Below are 26,215 nucleotides of genomic sequence, written 5' to 3'. Positions count from 1 at the left end.
TGAGCTAGTTTCTAAACATAATGCCAAATACAAACTGCCTTCCAGCAAATAGATTACAGACGTAGTGTTGCTCCAATTTTATGGGCAGCGCAAAAGCAATATTGAATAAGTGGAATTTTTTTGGCAGCTACTACAGTCATATGAACTTCTGATAGTTTTTAATCATCCATACTTCAAGACATTGTGTCTCAATACTTCATTAAACTCAGTGTGCTTTTTTTCTGATTCAGGAGAAAACCTGCACACAATTTTCACTATATGTAGCTTTCAGAACAAAAGACAACAGACTTTACTGATAATGCAGCTAAAATTAAAACTGCTATACAGTTATTGAAACAGTCAACAATGAACAGAATTACATGAAATATTTTGAAACATGCCGAAAAAGATGAGAGGTGCCGTAGAACATATTAAACAAAATAATATGGCTTCAGGGAAACCTGAGTAGAGATGAGCCCCAATTATGCTCGATTATGCTCAAAATTGTGCATCCAAATACTAGGCTAATGCACAAGTTTTTTCAATTGTTCTGAGAAATTTTGGCAATAGCAAGACATGCCTCAGTATTGTAACTTGAAAATGAAGGTGTATGATTATAGTAATAGATATTAAAAATTCACACTCTACTTTAAAGTTGGAAGAGACTGGCATATCATGTTAAGAGTGCCCGTGATGATCTTCAACATGCAGATGGGATGCAGAATGACATATTTTTGTCTTTGTCAAATTTTCTTTCATCATAATCTGATCTGAGATCACTAAATCTGGTAACTGATGTTTGTTAAACTAGAAGCAGCATGTTTTAACACATACATACCTCTTTATAAACAATACATTGTCTAGGAAATGTGCATTATATAATAAGCTGCTTGTACTACATAAACTGGTCTCAGGGGATTCAAAAATTAAACCCCACCACTTTTCTAGAATATCGAAATTCATGAGAATCTGATTAAAAAAAAAAAAACTGTACAGCATATTGAGGTAGGTTTTTTATGTAACAATGTTTCTTTCAGCAAAGGAAGTGACTTGTTTTAGGCATTACATGCCAACAGAGTGCTAATAATGGAGTCAAATGGGAGTCATTTTAATTTCTAGCTCTTGGTTTTCAGTGGCGTCAGTTTCATTCTTCAGCGATACATTTTTACTCAAATATTAGGCTATAAAGTTGGATAACTCTGTGCTAGATACTGTTTACCTAACACCTGACAAATGCTGTGCATTCCAAAATGGTGTACCTACTGAAATAAAAGTGGACTGTACAAAAGCAGCCATTTTTGGATGAGTGCTATACAAATTGTTTTTAATAAGGCAAACTGTGTACACTCCCTTTCAAAGATGGCTTGTGTCTATGGAACATGTTGTTTCCCATACTTAAGTGGTTCTGAGATCATTCTTTAATTACATAGGCATTATAATTTTTGTTTGAAATCTATGCACATTAGATATAATACAGTATTTTTATGAGGATTTTCTGACTTCACATTTTAACTAAGCTACATCTCTACCCACATGTCTTATCACTAGTGCTAGGATTTTTATGACAGGCCATATATTTTTTGGCAAGACTGACTTTTTCTGTAAATACATATAAATGCTTGTTATCAAAACGACTAAATGATTAACTGTATTTTGTTAAGTCTTTTTTATGCACAATCGTCATTTATGTTGAATAGTGCATATCTTAGTAAGTAAACTGCCGGCGCCTGCCCGGTTTGCTGTGCGATCTAACGCATGGCTTTCTGGGCGGGAAGGAGTGCCTGGTCACCGGTACGAATCCGCCTGGCGGATTTGTGTCGAGGTCCAGTGAACCAGCCAGTCTGTGGATGGTTTTTAGGTGGTTTTCCACCTGCCTCAGTGAATACGGGCTGGTTCCCCTTATTCCACCCCAGTTACACTATGTTGGTGATTGCTGCGCAAACAAGTTCTCCACGTATGCGTACACAACCATTACTCTACCATGCAAACATAGGGGTTACACTCGTCTGGTGAGAGACGTTCCGTGGGGGGTCCACCAGAGGCCGAACCACACAACCCTGGGTTCGGTGTGGGACGGCTAGGGGTGAAGTGGACTGCAGCAGTCATCATGGGGTTGTGGATCACTGCGGCTGTGGCGGGGACGGAGCCTCTCTTTCATTTCTAGGTTCCCAGTTACCATACAATACATACAATACAAACTGCCACATTGATCATATTTTCTTTCTTTCAAGCAGTAAAGAACTTTCCTCATCCAACTTATTTCTTTTGTGTAACATTCCTCAGAACTGTGCATCTCATTTTGTTTCCTGGAAAATGGCAAATATCTATCGTCCTCCCCTATATCGTTTGAATTTGCAGTATGGACTTCACCCTTACACAACACTCAATTCATGTAGCCTATTGCTACTCTATGAGCAGGTAGTGGGTGTAGCTGTTCTTGAAACTGGACTGCAGACAGGTAACTCATTGCGTTATTCAATCTCACTCAAGTTGCTGTGCAGTATAGCTCAGAAAAAATGCTTAAAGCAAAGCAAAGTATTCAAGTAAAATTACAGCTATCCATGTTTCAAAATGGTGTAAAAGTATTTTCAACTGCACTGTAATCTGTGTGAACTAAGAGTAACTGTGGAGAAGTAATAACTAGCAAATCTCTTCCTGATTCTTCCACATTAAGAAAGGGCCACATCAGTTGGAGCTATAAAAAAACAATGAAACAAATCAGACAATAGGTTGAAAATAAAAAAAAATTTGGATATCAATTGATGATGAACCTACAAACTCTATGGGAAGATACATTGCACATGTCATTGTGTGAATTTGGGGGAAAAAATTGTCTAGGTGGAAAGTTTCTAATAAACTGTGAATATTAAGAAAACGTAAATTTTTCCACTATTAGTCAATTGTTTGACAGACCCAATATGCCATATGGCCTGAAGGCATTAGGCATGAAAATGTAATATTCTTCATGATGGACACTGCATCTTGTACAGTGAAAGCTGCCAATTCACTGACATCAGTATACAGTAAAATGGCACAAGAGACTTCTTTAGTTCACACCTTACACAGAGTTATAGAAGAGATTCATAGTCATTTCATTTCAGTGATGGTGACGAATTAACTGGTTGTGTCAAAAAGGTATTTTTGAAAGCCCCGTCATGTGTTGCAACATTCAAGTTGTTAGGTCTAGACATTTCCTTATCATCATCTCCCTTTTGACAAGACAGGGGATCTGGATTGGTTCCTGCAATGATTACTCCCAGAACTTTAATATTGTAAAAAGCATCATTAATTCATTTGTACCAGTGAAGCCATTTCAGCTAGGCTTGCCCAATAATTGTCAAAGAATTTCCAAAGAAATTGGAAAAGGTGTTGGATAAAACTGAAAAATATAATGCAGTGTGTCCTGTTTCAGTGCTTTTGTTGGGTGACAAGTTTTGTTTTAAAGGTTTAGATTTAGATTCAAACATTATTGTCAACTTTAAACATGCTACTCTTGTGACAGCTGAAGTAGACAGAAGTTTGTTGAAGTACATGGTTTTGTTGGCTGACAATAGGAAATCTTTTCTATCTGAAAATTTGCACTAGGCATTCATTGTATACTGACCATCAGAGTTCATAAATTGAAGTAAAAAGGAGGATGTAAAAAAAATCTTAGTTAAGTACGTCCTGATAATGTTAATAACAACAATATAAGGAAAATATAGATTGCTACTCACCATAAGATGACACGTTGAGTTTCAGACAGGCACAACAAAAAGACAGTTACACAACTAGCTTTTGGCTAAAGGCTTCTTCATAAAAAAAACACACACACACACACACACACACACACACACACACACACACACACACACACACACACACGTACGCAAGCATAGCTCACGCAAACATGACCACCATATCTGGCAGCTCGGAGTGCAATGCAATTGTGTAGAATGGAAGCAGCCGTCTGGATGGGGTGGGAAAGGAAAAGGGATAGCGGGGCACAGGTGAGAGGAGTGGAGGGGGACTGCTATCTGGTGGATCGTGCAGGGACTATACTGCCAATAGACATAGCATCGGGAGGCTGCGGGGTCAGGAAGTGGTGAGGGAGCATAAAAGGAGAGGAGCAGGCAAGGCAGGGAAGGGAAACGACAAGTGGGTGCATTAGCAGAGGGCAGCATACAAAGATGGTGAAGGGATAAGAATAGGGAGGAGATTATAGGACATAGGGGGCAGAAACTGTTGGGTGACCCCCAGACACCTTCCAGTAATTCCTTGCCTCCAACTTGGCTTCACCATCCTTCCCCAGGTCCTTCCTCAAACCACTGACCTTTCAGCAGAAGACAGGACAGCCATACACAACCTCAAAACAGAGCCTGGTCTACTCACCATATCTGCAGATGAAGGTTCCACCACTGCCATTATGAATTGCAGTGACTACCTGACAGAAGGTCTCTGTCAGTTATCTGACTCCTCCACCTATAAATACAGTCACAGTGATCCCAACCCAGTACCGATAGTCCAAAATAACCTTCAATCGCTGCTTTATGCCATATGTCCTTGCCAAACCTCTCCCCTGAATCCATATTCCTTCTCATCCCTATGACATCCAGTGCACACACACCTTCCGCGTGCTCCCCAAAATCCACAATCGCAGCAATCCTGGTCACCCCGCTGTAGCTGGTTTGTGCACCCACAGAAAGAATTTTGGCGCTCACTGACCTACATCTCCAACCAGTTGCCCATAACTAGCCTCCCACATTCAAGATACCAACCACTTCCTTCACCAACTCTCCACCATAAGCATCCCTTTATCTTGTAGACCCCTACTCATCACTGTTGATGCCACTTCCCTATAAACCAACATCCTTCATGGCCATAAACTTAAGGCTTTTGAATACTAGCTTTCCCCACATCCTTCATACCCCAAACCCACTACCTTGTTCCTCATACACCTTACTAAGTTTATCCCAATAACTACTTATCCTTTGAAGGGAAGGTACACAAACAAATCCATGGCACATTCACGAGCACCTGCATGGCACCCGCCAATGCCAACCTGTTTATGTGCCATCTAGAGGAGACCTTCCTAGCCTCCAAACATGCCAAATCCCTCGTCTGGTTCAGATTCATTAACAAGGTGCATAAGCGGACAAGGGGGGAAAAAAAAAAAAATTCCGGGTTTTTCCCGGATTTCACAATTAAAAAAATACACTTTCTCCCAGGTGAAAATAAGCTTTTTCCTTGTTAAGTGACAGAACACTTTCCCTCAGGATCGTAAAACTTATCAATCCTTTGAATGGTTAAGATTTTGTACACCGGCGTAGAGCCTCCCGCCACTTTAGGAAACGAACCCCAGAAAAAAAATGCGTTTTGGAAGGGTCTTTGATTTGCAGCAACATACACGCTGCATATTTTCATATTATAGTCAAATCACCAAATACAGAATGTTAGTTTCTGAAGCATTGAAATCAAGATCGCGATGCACTTTTGTAAGCCACTCATAGCTCATGTCACATGATATCATGAGCTGATGATAGCAGATATTCATCGCATTTACATGGGGCTCCCAAAACTGGATTCCGTAAGCCGATCTCCCAATACTGCTCCTGGGTGGTCAAGTAAACACTTCAAAATCGATTCTGGAAATACGCTTCTGGTTGTTGGTTTTCCAGTTCTGCAATCGATTTTCACTGCATGAAAATGCAGCTGGTATTGAAAAGTGCTTGGACTGTCATGTTTCATTTTGTTTTTAAAAATTTCAGCTAGTACTGATGGAGTGGCTTTTTGTACAGTGAAGGGTAAGTAGAAATATTAGAGTGAAGCTGTTTGCACCTCGTCTAACAGAAGAAAAATAGCGATTGTGCTGACTAAATCAAAAATTACATCTGCTGTTTTCCAGACACTGTAGTTAACTGGGCTAGCAAATCCGCTTCAGACCTTCACATGTAAACACGCCAGTGGAAAACTGGTTTCCGAAATTCAGTTTTTGTTTTTCGCAAAATTGTGTCGCATGTAAAAGTAGTGATTCAGAGCACAGGACACGTGATGTAGTCAGCCTATAGTAACATCACTGTTAAGCAGCACAAACATACAAATAGGAAAATTAATATACATAGTGTAGCTACAAGAAGATCTAAGGTTAAACATATAAAATTTGTCTTTTATGCATGTGTTACACTTTGATACATCACACAAATGTGCCGGTACAATTTTAAGTAATGATGTAAATGTATGGTCTTCTGGGCTCTTAATTATTCTAAGTAGCTGGCCCTCAAAGTGTTAAGCTTTAAATCAAAATCTAATGTACTGCGATTTAAGAAATTCAAAGCTTGTTTGCACACTTAACATAACTCATATCATGTAAAATGAAATGTACTTTGAAAGTAACACTTTTCAAATGACCAATTGCAATATTTTCCCGCGACCTGGTAGAACTCGTTTCCGCAGTTGTCAGAGAGCGCCAGAAAATGGCATTGCTGTGCTTGCGCAACCATGATGAAGTAGGTAGCCCATATGTTCATACGTATATGGTATTAAGAGATCTTACATTACATCATACACGAAACAGGACATCGAGGATACTCCAAGAGCATCAGAATTTCGTAAACCATGTTAAAATCCATAATTCGACTTAAAGAACACATTCATATGTCCAGATTCACGAAGAAGTAGGCCCCAAGCTGATATTAAACTTTTCTGTGTGGTTTTCGGATGCAAATTTTCTTTTGAAGTACCAGTACTGTATTATCTCATGTTTAGTTCTATGGCATAATGACATACATCGCAAAAGATAACAAAGTGCACTTGAAATACTGCAAATAGTTGACACTAGCCAATAAAGCTTCAAATAAATTGACTACCTCTGCGGAAAAGATTAATTAACGCCAAATTTTTTTAGCAAATTGACAAAAATAACTTAATTGTTCAGCAAGGCAATTATTACCCGACTGCCAAAAACCTGGAAATAAAATAAAACCAGAACTGAGACTAATTACATATTTTTGTCTTCCATAATTATGTAATATTTTAATTCGATTTATAGCTCCCAGCCACAAAAATCCATTTCGTTCTTGAGAGGCACCAAAATCACTAAACGTAAACACGATTCACGTGGAGACTACCTCTCATCCCACTAGAACTCAGACTACTCTGCACATGCGCGAATCTGGCAGCTTGGGTGCACCAGAAAAATGTTTCCGTGTAGCATCTGGCTGCTTGTTGCTACTGCTGATACAGCTCATGTCTAGTTACCTAAGATACAGCTAACAGCTGCACTTCAAGTAGCCAGACGCAGGAGAAGGTATTGCTCATTCGCGACTCGACTGCGCATGCGCATAAGCCCGCTGGCAACTACTCAAACGAATTTGCGACTCAACTGCGCATGCGCGTAAGCCCGCTGGCAACTGCTCAAACGAACCTAATATTAACTGTTGTGACATCACGCCCATCTAAAGCAGTTTGTTGATAGTGATATGACTATTGCATAGTCTTCACCCTAAAGCCTTCGACACATTTTGCTGTTGGCAGACGCTTGTGTGTTTTGTTGCTGAAAATGGCACATTTCCTTTGAAACTTACATTTTTTTTCTTTCTTTTTTTTCTTTGTTTATGTTGCAGTAATGGGCTAAAGTAAAATTTTTTGTTAGAGATCAGTTCTTACCAGTCAAAACCAAAAAAGTTTAACTGAAAGCTAAAACAATGAAAAATTCCCATAATTCTTAAAAATTCCCGGGTTTTTCCCGGATTTCCCGGTTGTCCTGGAGCATATACATCCTGATTAATGATATCTTGTTGATCTGGACTCAGGACCAAGACACCCTATCCTCTCACTCCACAGACTCAACACTTTCTCTCCCATCCACTTCATCTGCTCCTCCTCAAACCTGCATGCCACCTTCCTGGACTTTGACCTTCTCCTCCCTAATGGCTCCATCCACACCACTGTCCATATTAAATCCACCAATCACCAACAGTACCACATTTCGACAGCTCCTATTCCTTTTACATTGAAAAATAACTCCCATACAGCCTGGTCACATGGGTATGGCACATTTGCAGTGACAAAAGCTCCCTTGCCCAGTATGCTGTGAGTTTCACAAAGGCTTTCACAGAGAGAGACTATCCCTCAAATCTAATCCGCAAATAGATCTCTCATTACTTTTACTCACCCCCCCCCCCCCCCCCAAATCCTTCCACCAACCCCAAGAACCAGCAACAAAGGAGTGCCCCCTTCATTACCCAATACCACCCTGGACTGGAACAACTGAACCACATCCTTCATCAGGGCTTTGATAGCTTATCACCATGCCAAGAAATGAGGAACATCCTTCACAAGCTCCTCGTCTTTCCAACCCTTCTAAGATGATGTTCTGTCACCCACCTGACCTCCACAACATCCTAGTCCATCACTGTGCCACTCTCAATTCCAAACCCTTGCCGCAGTGATCATATCCCTGTGGAAGATCCAGGTGCAAGTCGTGCTCAATCCACCCACCATTCCTATTCCTCAGGCTTATTCAACCCCTTTAGAGACTGGGTCACCCGTGAAAGCAGCTCTGCTGCTATCATTGCACAGCTTGTAAGATGTTTGATTTCAATGGCTGGTTCACAACTTGGGGCATTTGGACCCTCCCCTCCATCACTGGCTTTTCTGAACTGCACAGATGGAAGTTATCCTTACAATACATTCTTCACTCCCAAAAGTACCCTGGCTTCAACCTATGGGTAACCTACTGTCCACACACCTCCACCCAACAGTTTCCATTCCCTCTGTCCTAACATCTCCTCCCTATTCTTGGTTCCTCACTCTCTTTGTATGCCACCCTCTGCCAATGCAGCCTGTCTTTCCTTCCCTTGCTCCTCTCCTGTTTAGCTTCCTGTTCTCCCTTCCCCACTTTCCTGTCCCACAGCCTCCCAATGCTATGCCTGTTGGCATGATCCACCGCATAGCACTCTTCTCCCCCTCCCACCACATCTGCACTGAGCTGCGTCTTCCCCTTCCATGCCCCCTTAGACTGCTGCTTCCATTCTACATGACAGTTCAATTCTAGTCTGAGATTCTGACATGCCAGATATCGCAGTCATGTGCATGTGAGGTGTGCTTGCTTTTGTGAATATATATATATATATATATATATATATATATATATATATATATATATATATATATATATATATATATATATATATATATATATATATATATATAAAAAGAAGGAAACATTCCACGTGGGAAAAATTATATATAAAATCAAAGATGAGGTGACTTACCGAACGAAAGCGCTGGCAGGTCGATAGACACACAAACAAACACAAACATACACACAAAATTCAAGCTTTCGCAACAAACTGTTGCCTCATCAGGAAAGAGGGAAGGAGAGGGGAAGACGAAAGGAAGTGGGTTTTAAGGGAGAGGGTGAGGAGTCATTCCAATCCCGGGAGCGGAAAGACTTACCTTAGGGGGAAAAAAGGACAGGTATACACTCGCACACACGCGATGTGTGGATGGATATGTGCGTGTGTGCGAGTGTATACCTGTCCTTTTTTCCCCCTAAGGTAAGTCTTTCCGCTCCCGGGATTGGAATGACTCCTCACCCTCTCCCTTAAAACCCACTTCCTTTCGTCTTCCCCTCTCCTTCCCTCTTTCCTGATGAGGCAACAGTTTGTTGCGAAAGCTTGAATTTTGTGTGTATGTTTGTGTTTGTTTGTGTGTCTATCGACCTGCCAGCGCTTTCGTTCGGTAAGTCACCTCATCTTTGATTTTTTTTTTTATATAGGTGTGTGTGTGTGTGTGTGTGTGGATCCTTTTTTGAAGAAGGCTTTAGCTGAAAGCTAATTGTGTAACTGTCTTTTTGTTGTGCCAGTCTGCTACTCAACATGTCATCCTTACAGTGAGTAGCAATCTATCTTTTCCTTATATTGTTGATATTTCATCATGGATAACAGGCATATTATGTCATCAAATTTCATAATTTAGCTAATCTCATGTTTAAATATATTATCATCATAAACTGACTTACTAATTTATTTTACAACAAAAATTTTACTTCACTTTAATATTGTAAGGTCATATTTTTTTATGTTAGTGTGCATTTGTTGTAAAATTTTTGTTGTAAATTTTTGGTCTTAGAAGCAAATGTTTTTGGACATATTGTGGTGATTCTTAAGGCATACAAATCATCATCCTTCTCAACATATTTGTAGCTGAATTGACCCTACATCCTGTCTTTCTAAATTTAATTTAATTTCAAGTTTAATACTTCTATCTATATTTATTTATAGTTAAATCAAACACAAAATTTCATATGTTCCAACCAAGTTGAAAGAATTTTTGACAGTTAACTTGTATAATTACACTGAAAAATAAACAACTTCTTTATTTCATAAGAATGTTTTCACAAAATATTTTATCCTCTTAAGATTTGTCATAAAAACCAAACTACTTTGCAGCCCGATGCTCTAAACAATAGTGTACCAGTTACGCTGCCCTTGCTTTCATGAGACTTTCCACAAAGCCACAGAAAGTGGAAGCTGCAGGTCACATGTGCTTTGCTCTGAAAGGGATGTCCATTTAAGGACTGACTGACAACTAAGGCATGTCATAAAGTTCTCAAGGAACTGAGGCAGTGGAGAGGTTAAAGGCCTTCCCATTATGAATAAATGGACCCACTGTTAAGCTGCAGCCTCCTTGGTGACTCAGGGATGCAGAGAAAAGATACTTGGCAACATCTATAGCCATTTCTCAAGAAAGTCTGGCATGTAAGCCACCAGGGAATTCGCTGTGGGCAGTTTCTGGTGCTGCAACTCAAGATGACATGAGGTCACTGTGAGATTGTGGCATGAATTCACATGTTCTATCTGGACTGTCATCTGGGGATTTTATTTTTCAAAGTGAGATCAGTGAGGTTGACACCATCTGAACAAGATTGTCAGATCAATGCCCATTTATTAGGGCACTGCAAACTGAGCCCACCAATGATAGGATGATATGACACAAAATTCATTACCCTGGAGGACAAGAGTAGGGGAACAGGAACAAAATTTCTCAACACAATTATTCAGAGGTTACTGGAAGCAATTCATTCTGAGATTCTTCTAAGAGAGTTTCATTCGAGGTCTTGCTATGTGATTTACATTCTACTTTGCACAGATCTTGTGTCTCATTCCTGTAGCCATCCTAATATCTATTGTCCAATTCCTGTGTTTATCCCAATGTCTGTCATCATTCGGTGAGACATTCTCAGTTTCCATTACATGTTCAATGCTCTTCCATTTGGTCCAATTTCTGAATATATGAACTTTTGACTATGTCCCCATCATCTGACTTACAATTCTGAATATAACTTGGGCACTCTCTCTGCAATCTAATTATTGCAGATAAAAAGATGTTGCATCAGTATTGGGAGACAGTGGGTGGCTGCTGTGGCCAAGACAATGGCACTGTACTGACAGCCTGCTGGCAGTTTTACTTTGAGAGCAATCAAGAAGGAAGTGGAAGACAGAACACAAGTTAAGCTCTGTCACCTTTAAAAGGCATGGCTACACAAAGATGAAAGCCACTGGCTGTCAATCAATGTCTATGCATCACTACGCTGGCTCACCTGAAGATCGACTACTAAAGATCATATTTACTATACAATTTTTGAAAATCTATGGGACAGTTAGTGGTTAAGTATATGTGCTAATGAGCCAAAATCTTCAGGAGGCAAAATCCTTAATAATGTTAGGGGGTCTCATGAAATGACAGAAAGGGAATCAGTCTAGAAAGGTGCAGGATAAACACTTGAAGGTAGACCTAGCACAGCTCTGTTGGAAAAGAACCAGAGCTCCAAGCGCTAGTAGGTAGTACTGAAACTCAAATTGTTATAGGTATGGAAAGCTGGAAATAAGTTCAGTTAAAATTTTTTACAAAGGACCTAACCATGTTCAGTAAGAATAGATTACATACAGTTAGGGGTGGAGTGTCTATTGCTATCAGAAGTAGTTTACTTTGTAGTAAAATTCATTTAGATAGTTCCAGTGAGATAGTATGGGTAGAGATTATACTTGACAATTGGAATAAAATAATAATTGGTTCCTTTTTCCAATTCCCCTCCCCGAAACACACACATACTTAGATGATACAGTTGCTGAACAGTTCAAAGATAACATGAGTCTCATTTCAAGTAGCTACCCCATTCATACAATTATAGATGGTGGTGACTGGCTTTAATCTATCGTTGATACGTTGATGAAAGCACATGTTTAGAGTCAGTGGTATGGATAAAACATTGTCCACGGGTATGCTGCCGGTCTATAGTGTCCAACGGGCACAATATTTCGGCGATCATGCATGTCGCCATCATCAGGTGAACTGACGGACTGAGTTCCTGTGAACGTGCCGGCACAGAGATCCGTACGCTATAGCTGCTCAGAGGGAACTGGGTTCGGTCGCGGTGGCGGCTGATTAAAAATAACCTCCGCCCGTGGCGCGCTCCCTCCACCGTCCGCGCCCCGCGCCACGGTCGCGCGGTGGAACAGATTGCGACGGCGTCTGAGATGACGTCGGTGTGATGGCTCTGTCTGCCATGGCCATCACAACTATACGTTTGCTCGATTTACTCTTGATTAACCCGATCGCTGGTTCCCAAGCCTTGCTAAGATTATAGCCACAGTCATGGTTTATCAGATCGTCATTGGTGCGAATTTCGATGGCCCCTCTAACAACGCTGTCCCAGTATCTCGACGTCTGTACCAGAATTCTCGTGCGGTCATACTCCATGGTGTGATTTTCCGACAAACAATGTTCAGCGACCGCTGACTTGCTCGGATACATCAGTCAAGTGTGCCTCTGGTGTTCACGGCATCGATCCTCGACGGTACGCATCGTCTGACCAATATACGACTTGCCACATTGACACGGAATCTGGTACACGCCGGCCTTCCTCAAACGCAGGTCATCTTTGGCGCTCCCCACCAGTGCACGAGTTTTATTTGGAGGACAAAACACAGTTCCGACCCGGTGTTTCTTCAGAATGCGGGCGATTTTCCCCGAGAGTGCGCCTTTGTATGGAATAAATGCAATGCCTACCTCCTCCCTCGTGACTTCATCCATCTCAACAGGTTGTGCTTCAGTGGTTGGGCAGAGAGCACGTTGAATCTGCCACTCTGAGTACCCATTTTTTCGAAATACAGTTCTCAGATGTTCCAATTCCTGGGGTAGACACCCTGCGTCAGAGATAGTGCGCGCCCTATGTACTAGAGTTTTAAGTACCCCATTCCTCTGAAGGGTGGTGGCAGCTGTCTGCGTGCAAATACAGATCAGTGTGCGTAGTCTTCTGATACACCCCATGACCTAGGGTGCCGTCAGCCCTTCTCTTGACCAAGACGTCAAGGAAAGGTAATTTACCCTCCGTTTCAGTCTCCATAGTGAATTTGATGTTGGGGTGTATGGAGTTTAGATGTGTAAGGAAGTCAAGGAGTTTATCCATACCATGTGGCCAGATGACGAACATGTCGTCCACGTAACGGAAAAAGCAAGTAGGTTTCCATACAGATGACGACAGGGCTTCCTCCTCGAAGTTCTCCATGTACAAATTCGCTACCACCGGTGAGAGTGGGCTACCCATGGCGACTCCCTCCGTTTGTTCGTAGTATTCTCCACTAAAAAGAAAATACGTGGAAGTCAAGACATGCCTAAGAAGTTCAGTGGTCTTCTCGTCAAACTTATGACTAATCACTTCTAATGACTCTCGCAGGGGTACCCTCGTAAACAAGGAAACGACGTTAAAACTCACCATGATATCTGACTCATCCAACCTGAAGCTATCAAGGCGTTTAACAAAATCCACGGAATTACGGATGTGATGAGGGCATTTACCCACATAAGGACTTAATATTCCCGTCAGGTATTTGGCCAACAAATATGTAGGTGCCCTGATGTTGCTGACAATGGGGCGTAATGGTACCCCCTCTTTGTGAACCTTCGGGAGTCCATATAGTCTAGGCGGTACCGGACCTTGGGGTAACAATTTCTTAGCGTCACCCTCCGGTAAATCTGCGTCCTTGAGAAGTGCCCTCGTCTTGTTCTCCACCTTCTTTGTAGGGTCAACACTGATCTTCCGGTAAGAATCGTCATTTAGCAGGCTCTGCATCTTATCAGTGTAGTCCTTATGGGAGACAACAACTGTAGCATTGCCTTCGTCAGCCGGTAAGACAACAATTTCAGATATCATGGTGAGTTTTGACGTCGTTTCCTTGTTTACGAGGGTACCCCTGCGAGAGTCACTAGAATAGATTAGTCATAAGTTTGACGAGAAGACCACTGAACTTTTTAGGCATGTCTTGACTTCCACGTATTTTCTTTTTAATGGAGAATACTACGAACAAACGGAGGGAGTTGCCATGGGTAGCCCACTCTCACCGGTGGTAGCGAATTTGTACATGGAGAACTTCGAGGAGGAAGCCCTGTCGTCATCCGTATGGAAACCTACTTGCTTTTTCCGTTACGTGGACGACACGTTCGTCATCTGGCCACATGGTATGGATAAACTCCTTGACTTCCTTACACATCTAAACTCCATTCACCCCCAACATCAAATTCACTATGGAGACTGAAACGGAGGGTAAATTACCTTTCCTTGACGTCTTGGTCAAGAGAAGGGCTGACGGCACCCTAGGTCATGGGGTGTATCAGAAGACTACGCACACTGATCTGTATTTGCACGCAGACAGCTGCCACCACCCTTCACAGAGGAATGGGGTACTTAAAACTCTAGTACATAGGGTGCGCACTATCTCTGACGCAGAGTGTCTACCCCAGGAATTGGAACATCTGAGAACTGTATCTCGAAAAAATGGGTACTCAGAGTGGCAGATTCAACTTGCTCTCCGCCCAACCACTGAAGCACAACCTGTTGAGATGGATGAAGTCACGAGGGAGGAGGTAGGCATTGCATTTATTCCATACACACGCGCACTCTCGGGGAAAATCACCCGCATTCTGAAGAAACACCGGGTCGGAACTGTGTTTTGTCCTCCAAATAAAACTCATGCACTGGTGGGGAGCGCCAAAGATGACCTGCGTTTGAGGAAGGCCGGCGTGTACCAGATTCCGTGTCAATGTGGCAAGTCGTATATTGGTCAGACGATGCGTACCGTCGAGGATCGATGCCGTGAACACCAGAGGCACACTTGACTGATGTATCCGAGCAAGTCAGCGGTCGCTGAACATTGTTTGTCGGAAAATCACGCCATGGAGTATGACCGCACGAGGATTCTGGTACAGACGTCGAGATACTGGGACAGCGTTGTTAGAGAGGCCATCGAAATTCGCACCAATGACGACCTCATAAACGGTGACTGTGGCTATAATCTTAGCAAGGCTTGGGAACCAGCAATTGGGTTAATCAAGAGTAAATCGAGCAAATGTATAGTTGTGATGGCCACGGCGGACAGAGCCATCACACCGACGTCATCTCAGATGCCGTCGCAATCTGTTCCACCGCGCGACCGTGGCGCGGGGCGCGGACGGCGGAGGGAGTGCGCCGCGGGCAGAGGGTATTTAAATCGGCCGCCGCTGCGACCGAACCCAGTTCCCTCTGAGAAGCCATAGCGTACGGATCTCCGTGCCGGCACGTTCACAGGAGCTCAGTCCGTCAGTTCACCTGATGATGGCGACATGTATGATCGCCGAAATATTGTGCCTGTTGGACACTATAGACCGGCAGCATACCCGTGGATATTTTGATTATCAAATACGCCGGGAGAAACTCAAGAATCACATTGTCCAAAGTTGTTCTGAATGCATTCTCAGAAAGTTATTTTGAACAGTTACTTCAGGAGTCCACTCGAAGTATAAATTGTTGTGAATACATACTTGACCTCTTTGCAACAAATGATACTGAGGAAATAGCAGGCATCAGAACAGATACAGGGACTAGTGTCCACAAGATGGTTGTAGTGAGACTAAATACCGTAACATCAAAACCCAACAAAAATAAACACAAAATACACCTATTTAAAAAAGAAGACAAAAATTTGCTTGATGCCTTCCTATGACACAATTGCCACTCCTTCCAATCTGACTCTGTAAATGTAGACTGGAAGTGGTTTAAATTCAAAGAAATAGTATTGATGGCAATTGAGAGATATATACCAAATACACTAGTAAGATATGGAACTGATTCACCATGGTATACCAAACAAATCAGAACACTGTTGCAGAAGCATTGAAAAAGCATATTAAATTTCAAGATACAGAAAGTTTTACAGAATCTTGAAATTCAGCACGAAGTTCAGTGCAAGGTACTTTCTTTCTAGTTTCTACAACCAAGCTCTGTCTTGAAATCTGGCAAAAAATCCAAACAGATTCTGTTTGTATATAAAGTACACCAGAGGAAAGACACAATCAGCACCCACACAGTGCAATACCCATGGTGATGTTATGGATGACAGTGCCACTAAAGTAGAGACACTAAACACAGATTTCTGAAACTCTTTCACCAAAGTAGATGAAGTAAATATTCATGAATTTGAATTGAGAACAACTGCAAACATGAGTAAGTTAAAAGTACATATCCTCAGTCCAGTGAAGCAACTTAAATCATTTAATACAGGAAAGGTTCCTTTCCAAGTACACTAATACAATAGCTCCATACTTGGCAATCATATGCAGTGGCTCGGTTGTTGAAAGATCTGTTCCTAAAGACTGGAAAGTTGCACAAGTCACACCAATACTGATGAAAGAAAATAGGAGTAATCCACTGAATTCTAGACCCATACCACTAATGTTGATTTGCAGTAGGCTTTTGAAATATATACTTTGTTCAAACATTATGGGTTACCTCAAAGAGAACAATTTATTGACAAACAGCCAACACAGATACAGAAAATATGGTTCTTGTGAAAGATAACTTGCTCTTTATTCTCAGAGAGTAATGACTGCTATCAACAGGGGATGTCAAATTGATTCCATATTTTTAGATTTGCATAAGGCTTTTTAAATAGTTCATCTAAAGCAACTTCTCCATTGAACTGCATATCTGTGGAGTATCATATAAGTTGTGGGACTGGATTTGTGATTTCCTGTCAGAAAGATCACAGTTCATTGTAACTGACAAAGTCATATATCTGGTGTTTGCTGAGGAAGTGTTATAGGCTCTCTGCTGTTCCTTATCTATACAAATGATTTAGGAGACAATCTGAGCAGACTTCTTAGATTGTCTGCAAATGATGATCTCATTTACATTTCATAAACTCATCACAAGATCAAAAATAATTGCCAAATGACACAGACAAGATATCTGTCTGGTACAAAACATGGCACTTGATTCTAAGTAATGAAAAGTCTGAACCCACCCACACGAGTACTAAAAGAAATCCACTAAATTTCAATTTCTCGATAAATATGTCAAATCTAAAGGGTGTAATATAACTAAATACTCAAGTATTAAAATTGCAAATAACTTAAATTGAGACGATCATATATGTAATGTTGTGGGGAAACCAAACGGAAGACAGTGATTTATTGATGGAACACTTAGAAAATGCAACAGGTCTACTAAAGAGACTGCTTACACTATGTTTCTCCGTCATCTACTACAATACTGCTGTGTGCTGTGGGATTCACATCAGACAGAATTGACAGAGCACTTGCAAATAGTTCAAAGAAGGGCAGCTCCTTTGTATTATCTTGAAATAGGAGAGAGAGAGTGCCATGGATATGATACACAAATTGGTGTGTCAATCATTAAAAAATAGGCAGTTTTTACTGTGGCAGGATCTTTTTGTGAAATTTCTATCACCAACTTTGTCTTCAGAGTGTAAAAATATTTTGTTGGAACCCACCTATATAGAAATGAATGATTATCACAATAAAATAAATCAGATCTCACAGGGAAAGAGTTGAGTGTTCATTAATTCTGTGCACTGTTCGAGAGTGGAACGACAGAGAAATAGCTTTAAGATGGTTTTGTGACCCTTCTGCCAAGCAGTTAATTGTGAATTTCTGAGTAATCATGTAGATGTAGACATGGCATCCCAAGAGGAATGGTCAATATTCAGGGATATGATAGGAATGATCATTCACTCTAAAAATGTACACCTTAAGATCTGAGTGCATTTCTTCATCTTTGATACTGCGAAACAATTCTCCTAATGCACACTCTTTGCTTTCCATATTCTGAGAGGAACACGTATAGACCAAAACAAGAAAAAATTGCCTAGTAAATTTGGGCTCTAAAATGCATAACTTAAGAGCTATGAGCACTTATTCAGTAGAAGAGCTGTTTTTCACATTTGCTAAGATGAAAAAGTGCTCTTAGCTCTTGAGGTATGCACTTTGGATCCCATGTTTACTGGACATTTTTTCCCTGTTTTAGTCCATACTACAACCTCTGAAAATATGGAAAGCAAAGAGCTTGAAGTAGAAGAGATTTGTTCTATGGCATTCAAGATGAAAAAGTGCTCGTACCTCTTAAAGCATGCATTTTAAATCCCATGTTTACAACCATATGGCTGGATACTGACCATTTCTCCTGGGGCACCATGTATAAAAGTACAACAAACTACCCTGACTTTCAGAAATTCAGACATTAAGTGCTGTAAATGTATAATAATAGTATACAATAAGTGTATTTTGTCTCAATATACTATGCTACCCAGAAGGCTATTTGGTAGTGGGTGATACAGCAGGTACTCCACGAAGAACTAACAAGCTCAGTGAACCACGGTGACCATTTGTTAAGATCCATTCATACACATATTAACAAAAGTTTCATTAACAAGACAATATAGTCAATGTAACAACTATTTAAATAATACAAACATTAATGGTAGAACTGGAGATTTATTCCAGACTGTAGTAATAGCAAGTACAACCAAAAAAGAGTATGTTAATTATACAATGAAAGGACTCATGTTGTTAATTGACTTTTAGTTCAGCAGTTATCTGATATCTGCCTCCACATCATTGTAATTTACTTGATCCTTTGTTCAGCTATAACAATTTTTGTGATAGAAAACATTAATTCATTATAGATTTATGACATATTCCTCCACAGATCTTTCTCAGCATGTATACATTTTCTCATAAAAGAAAGCCAATACAATGAAACAGTGAGATTTGTTTGCATATTTGTTACTCAGGCAGAACAAATAACTGACAAAGAAGTTATTTTATTCCTTGTGTGCATAAAACAAAAAGACAATCTCACATCTTTACCTTTCCCATCAGTGGCTGGCGATCCAGTTGCTTTGCGAGTGCAGTAGGAGACAGAGTAGCTGGTGCTACGAGTGTGACCAATGGCACCAGTGTGGTGTGCCACAGGACCTCCACCCCCTTGATAGACACCCACTCCACCAGGACTACGTTTTCCACCAGTGGTCACTCCAACAGTGGACTCCTTGTTATTCAGATTTGGTGTTGACTTAAAAATTTCCTTCATGAAGTCAAGAGGTCGGAAATCTGATTCAAGAGAATCAACAGCTGCCTCTAACGTGAGTAGTAGCTCTGTTACATATCCCTAAAAAGTAGAGCATTATTTAAAATGAAATTCACTTTTAATTCTTTATTAAGTATACAAAAATGTAATAATAAAATGCATTTAATTCTGAAGAAGAAGGAAGAATAGTGGTTAGTATCTTGTCAGTGAGGGGGACACTAGAGCTAGACTGTGATTCTAACTTTGAGCAAAGTAAATAAACATCAGATACTTTACAGACCACACACAAGTTTATAAATTAATGCCAGTAACATTTTTCTTTTACAGTCAGGGATAATTTACTAACTTATGTTTGTTTTGGTGTCACTTTGTTAGAAATCACTTTACATGTCCCTATTCAAGAGAGAAAAAAAGGAGACTACACAATGGATAGTCGAGACAAGTGACATCAAGTGAGCAAGTATGTGTGGATGGAAGCAATTCACCAGTTTCACACTATATGAGTTTATGAAATAAAGAAACAGCTTTCCTACTGGACTGAAGATTTTGTAGAACTTAGAACTCGGTAGAAAGCCACTCTGAATGGAGGGAACTAGTCCAAAGCGAAATTTGCTTCAGACATACCCCAAGGAAGCATTGTAAAAATGTTCCTGTTCACAACATCTAAAATTACCTTGAGGATAACATCACAAGCTTCAGGCAGCTGACCGGAAAAGCTGCTTTCAACAGCCTGCACCTGACAGCCTACACCTACACATATGTTGTGCAGCAAAATTTAGGAATACTTGCAGAGGAGCAACACTTGGTACTGGGACAAAAACAAATTGTATGTAAATAAACAAACAGAAACCTTATTGTGAGCTTATGTGAGTGTTGATTAACTATGGTCACAACCATGAAATATTTAGAAGTACATATTTACAGCAGTTCAAAGGAAAAAACAACATCTAATTCCCTTATAATAAAGACACTAATGGCCTTGCTGCAGTGATAACACCGGTTCCCATCAGATCACCAAAGTTACCCATTGTTGGGCTTGGCTAACACTTGAATGGGTCACTGTCCAGGTCTGATGAGAGCTATTGGAAAGTGCAGTGCACTCAGCCCTCAAAAGGTCAATTGAGTAGTTACTTGACTGAGAAGTAGTGACACCAGTCACAAAAACTAACAATGAGTGTGAGAGCGGTGCTGACTACATGGCCCTCTAGATCTGCTTCTTCGTCTTCGTCTTCATTTCTCCTCTATCCAACATATGGTCGGGTTGGGGTGTATATATCTGCTTCTGGCAACACCTAAGGGGTGAGGATGACATGGCAGACAGTCAGTAATGTTGGGATTTCAAGGCCTGTCTGGACAATGTTTGTTTGTTTATAGTAAAGGCAGATACCAGATTAAAATTTTATTGGGTGAACCATACGGAAATACAATTAAACCACAAGCTAGGTACTCCATCATTTTTTTTGGAGTGCATCCAGGACATTATTAGCTCTTGTACTAATATCTTTTATGCATGCACATTTACTTCACAGTGTCAACTGCTTTAAAAAATAATGCAAGTGATTCATCTTGAGAATGGCTAAAAGGTTTTCAGCTCCAATATCGGCACAAGAGCTAATAATGACCTGCATGCATTCCCAAAAAATGATGGAAAATTCGATTCACCAGGAAACTTCAAGAAACATACAAAAGGGGTAGGTAGCTGACTGCTGTGTACACAGACAGGAGGTACACAGCCATACCAAATGAGGATACCACCATCCAGGCACACAACATGACAGACACTTCCCGTTTTCTAATAGCTGCCTTCAGATTACAGAAATAAATACTGACACTACCAAGAGCGTGTCATTACATTGTATCCATCTGCCTACAGTGTTGTCTGCTGCCATAGAGAGCACTGACAATCAGGACTACTCCATTTCTGCAAATCAGATTGCAGGTGAAGATTTTCTACTGAGTGTGGACATAAGTAGAAACACTGATGACACTTTTTCTGTTCCACCAGAGTTCCATCTCAGAATTACATAAATTCTGCTAGTTCCAGCATTTCCAATGAGTTCTACAGTTACAACAGTTTGAGGCACAGACTGTACATGTTGTGACTTAATTAGAAACTGACAGAAACAGAAAAGTTTCACTAGAACTGCTGAATTTAGTTTCTGGAGTATCTGATGGCTATCCTCATATATCTTAACTAATTGTCCACTATACAGCCTAGTTTATTGTTTGACAACTCAAAGAACCCTGGAACGGATATCAACGGTCACATGTTGAATATAACTCCATATATAAATTCCTTAGTATCAAGAAGACTGAGAAACTCAAATGTCTATATATGTGTCTATACTCCACAAGCCATCTTTAAGTTTGTGGTGGAGGGTATTTCTGGGACCATGATCTTCTCCCTTCCTTTCCTTTTCCATTCACAAGTGATACGAGGGAAGAATGGCTGTAGGTAAAGCTCCATATGACACTACTTTTCTCACTGTGATCATTTCGTGATAAACATATGCGAGAGAAAGTAATAAGTTGCCCTATTCTTCTTGGAATTTAAACTCGCGACATTTCAACAGTAAGTCTTCCCATGGTGCGCAAGACCTCTCCTATAGTGTCTGCCACTAGAATTCGTTGAGTGTGACACTCTTCCGCAGCGTAAACGATCCCATGACAAAATTCACTTCTCTCCAATGGCTCTTCTCTGTCTCAACTATCAAACCTTCTTGGTAAGGTTCCCAGACTGATGAACAACACTCAAGAACTGGTTGAACAAGTATTTTGTAAGCCACTTCTTTCCTGGATATATTACATTTCCTTAAGATTCTCCCAACAAATCTCAACCTGACATCTGCTTTACCTGCAACTATTTTTATTTAAACACTCTACTGTAAGTTGCTCTGGTTGGTTACTCCAACGTATTTTACAGCATTTAATGTTTCCAGTGATTTGTCACTAATGGAGTAATGCATCTACTCGACAATTTAAGTGCAATATGTTACACTTATTTATGTGCAGGGTCAACTGCCAGTCTCTGTTCCAATCATCAATCCTATGCAGGTCTTCCTGCCTTTTGCTAATATTTTGGCATTGCAACCTTCCTACAGATAACAGCAACATCTACAAATAGCCACATGGACTCTCCAACATTATTCACTAAAATGTTAATATAAACTGTAGAAAGTAGTGATCCTGTAACACTCCCTTGGAGTGGTCTTGAAATTACCTTTACATCTGTCAGTTTTGTTCGATTAAGAACAACATGATTAGTTCTATCTCAGTGAAGTCTTGTACCCAATCATAAATCTGATCAGACACCTCATAAGCTCATATTCTGTTCACTAATAGATAGTGCAGAACTATATTAAATGCTTTCTGAAAATGAAGGAATGTGAGTTTAGGAAGATTTTTTTAAAGTGGAGATTTTTGTTCTCCAATAATGTCATAAGTAGAAACACAAAATGTATTCCATAATCCAACAACAGATTGATGTCAACAATAAATGCCTATAATTGTGTGTCCATCTGATGACTTCCCTTAAAAATGGGAATGGCCTGCATTTTTTCCAATAGTAGGTACCCTTTGTTGCTCCGATAAACTACAGCTAGAAGGAGACCATGTTCTTTTGCATAATATCTGTAGAATCTTACAGGTATCTTTTCTGGTTCTAATGCCTTTCCACTGTTGAGCAGTTTTAATTGATTTTCTACTCTGTTATCATTTATCTCAATACCTACCAGTTTCGCATTTGTGCTATGATTGAAAAAAGGAATCATATTACGCCATTCTGAGGGTAAAACAATTCTGGAAGACCAAGTTCATTATTACAGCCTTTTCTCTGTCATCTTCTGTTTTGGTGCCAGTATGGTCACTGAGTGATTGAATGGACTACTGCAATCTGCTTACTGCTTTATGTAAGACCAAAACTATTTAGGATTTTTAATCAGATTCACTGAATATTTCTCACATCATTCTCCTCACATTCATTTTGGCACCATTCATATTCCGTTTGTCTATCAGGCTTTGACTTCACTTTGATTAGAGATAAAACTTTCTTTGTTTTTACAGCAACTTGCTAATGTGGCTACTGAACCATGGTGGGTCTTTTCTGTCCTTCACAACTTTGCTTGGCACATACTTGTCTAAAGCTTATTTCACAAAGCTTTTGTGTTTAGCTCCTATACACTCCACATTTTGATCCTCAGAGCTGAATATTATTAAATTATGACTATTTAGATATTTGGCCATTTCTCTCCTGTCACTCTTGCTAGTCAAAAATATTTTTCTACCTTTTTTTTAAACATTTCTTGTGATACATATAGTCACTGATGGTATCACAGCCATATGATTATTGATTTTCTCCACTAAATTAACTGATTCAAAATGTCTGGATCTGTTAACTATTAGGAGGTCTAAGGGATTGTCCTCAGGTGTTGGTTCATTAACTATTTGCTCAAAGCAATGTTTGCACAAGACATTAAGAATGATCTCACATGAATCCTTTTCTCTGACACCAGTTTTAATTGTGTGACTCCAGTTCTATGAAAGGCTAGATCATATCTCCCCTAATTACAATAACATGACCAGGAAACTTACTCATGATATTCTCCAAGTTGCGTCTAAAGCGCTCTAACACTACAGCTCCTGACATAGGTGGTCTATAAAAGCATCTAATTACCATGTTTGAGCCACCTTTGATGCTAGCCTTTATCCAGAGTATTTCACATTCAGAATATGTAATAAATTTGCTACATGTTATTGAGTTCTGCTGCAATAAATATGCCACCACCATTGGCAACCAACCTATCCCTGCTATACACACTTCAACCTGAATTTAGGATTTCGTTGCTATTCACTTCTGGTTTCAAGCAACTTTCTATCCCTAACAACACTATTTGGAAACTATTACTTTTAATAGGTGATACCAATTCTGGGTCTTTACCATGGATGTTCTTTCCAGTTTGTTAATCTCATACGAACATTTTTTATTTCCAATATGAGAGGACAAACATTCTCTGTGAATAACGTGGCTGATTTATCTCCAATTTTGGCTGTTGAGTATTTGGTAATAAGGCTTTCTTTTCCATGCATAACTGAAGGTTACCTTGTTAATCAACAGACAAAACACTTGCTCATTTAATATACATCCACACCTTCTTGTGCTACCTCCTCATTCAATTGCTGTAATTTTCAGCATGTTGCAGCAATTTATACAAGACATCAGTCTACATACAGTACTGCAAATATTTAACTAAGTTAACAACCGGATACAAAGATGGGACTTGTAGCTCCTCAATATTTTGCTCTACAAATGTTATACTTTAATGGTGTAAGTTTGAGTGTTCAGTCAAATAGTAGATTCTGTCTTTATGTGCAATATTTTCATGACAATAACAGCTGAATACCTGAAAGCTCACCATTAATGAACCACATTGAGAAAAACTGAGAGAAGTAAATTTATTCTGGCAATTATGAAACTAGGAAAAGTCAGAGTGACGCAATTAAAAAAGGATAGAGGAAATGAAAGGAAAGTGAATGTCAGAAAAGAATATCTATAATGAATAGTGAAATTTACAAACATTCTTCAGTGCAGAAAAGATTGCCACATTGAGAGACAGTTACCTGCATATCCTCTCCTTGCTCTGCAACAGTTTCAACCAAACGAGACAAAATGTCGGACAGCATACGGGATGTAATTGGTACCCTTAAAGCTCGAAACACCTGTAAAAATGTGATTTGTTACTGTCATGTAATTTAGTTAACAAAAAGCACAGTAGTTCCAATTAGAACTGCAATTTTCTTCACAAAATTAAAAGGTAGACAAGGTGTTTTCAGTATAGTATGAAAATGAAACTTTTAGAGTTCAGAAATCATTACTAGTCTGCTGTTTATAGTTTTTACAAGAATGGAGTTATTTATGGAATTATGATATAGTTAAGATATTTCAAATGTGTTGTGCAAGGAATAAAGACTAGTAGCGAATGCCACAAAAAAAAAAGTTAGTTAGTTGGTAGGACTGGTTTGAGTTACCTGACCTGACCACTGGCACAAAAAAGAGAAAAAGACTGACAAAAGAAAATAATGAACTTTTGTTGTGAAAATGTGGATCTTTACACGTTGTAAAATTTAGTGTAACATTGAACTTAAGATATTATGAAAATGGAGAAAAGAACTATCAAAGAAAGCAGAATAATTTACATCAATAATTCCAAATTTCAGAAAATCATACCAATATAACCTAGCAATAAGTAAAAATTAAATGAAAAAAACTGAAAAAGGAAACAATTTATTGCCCTGGAACATAAAAAGGAAGTTGAGCTAACATAGGTACATAAAGAAGTAGTACAGTGAAAAATCAGCACCTGAATATGAATAAATAAAAAAAATAAAAATAAAAATACAACTGGACAAACTCATTATTCAAAGTAAACAGGAAGAGAATAAAATAAAGTAATGGATATTGTGCTCTTGCAAGAATAATGCATGATCTTAACATTTAGTCACAAGAAAATAACAGGCACTCGCAATAGAGTGAAAGAGCATTTTATCAGTAATCTAGCCACATCAGATATACTTCTAAATGTCACACATTATAACTATAACCTCAGGAGTAAAAGTGACTTCTGCTAATGAATTGTATACCTTCTTATATTTACTGTAGCACTGATACCATAATTTAACTATTGCTGTTGTGGTCTTCTGCCTGAAGACTTGTTTGCATATAAGTCTATCCTTTGTAAGCCTGTTTCTTTCTGAATAACTAGTGTAAACTACAACCATTTTAACCTGCTTGCTGTATTATAACTTGACCTCTCTCTTCAATCCTTCCCCTCCCTC

General features: G+C 39.7%; 1 protein-coding gene across 1 annotated transcript in view; it reads right to left on the bottom strand.

Moving 5' to 3' along the window:
* LOC124780415 (protein furry) overlaps window positions 1-26,215 on the bottom strand; it is a 1,170,709-nt gene that overhangs the window by 114,785 nt on the left and 1,029,709 nt on the right. The window contains exons 36-37 of the mRNA XM_047253778.1: window positions 25,001-25,099; window positions 19,165-19,465 (exon numbers count right to left, since the gene is read on the bottom strand). Coding sequence (XP_047109734.1) covers window positions 19,165-19,465; window positions 25,001-25,099 — 400 coding nt within the window. The remainder of the gene's footprint in view (window positions 1-19,164; window positions 19,466-25,000; window positions 25,100-26,215) is intronic.

This window comes from Schistocerca piceifrons, chromosome 1 (genome assembly GCF_021461385.2).
Source record: "Schistocerca piceifrons isolate TAMUIC-IGC-003096 chromosome 1, iqSchPice1.1, whole genome shotgun sequence".
Lineage (NCBI taxonomy): Eukaryota > Metazoa > Arthropoda > Insecta > Orthoptera > Acrididae > Schistocerca > Schistocerca piceifrons.
This window is presented reverse-complemented; position numbering and strand designations above follow the sequence as displayed.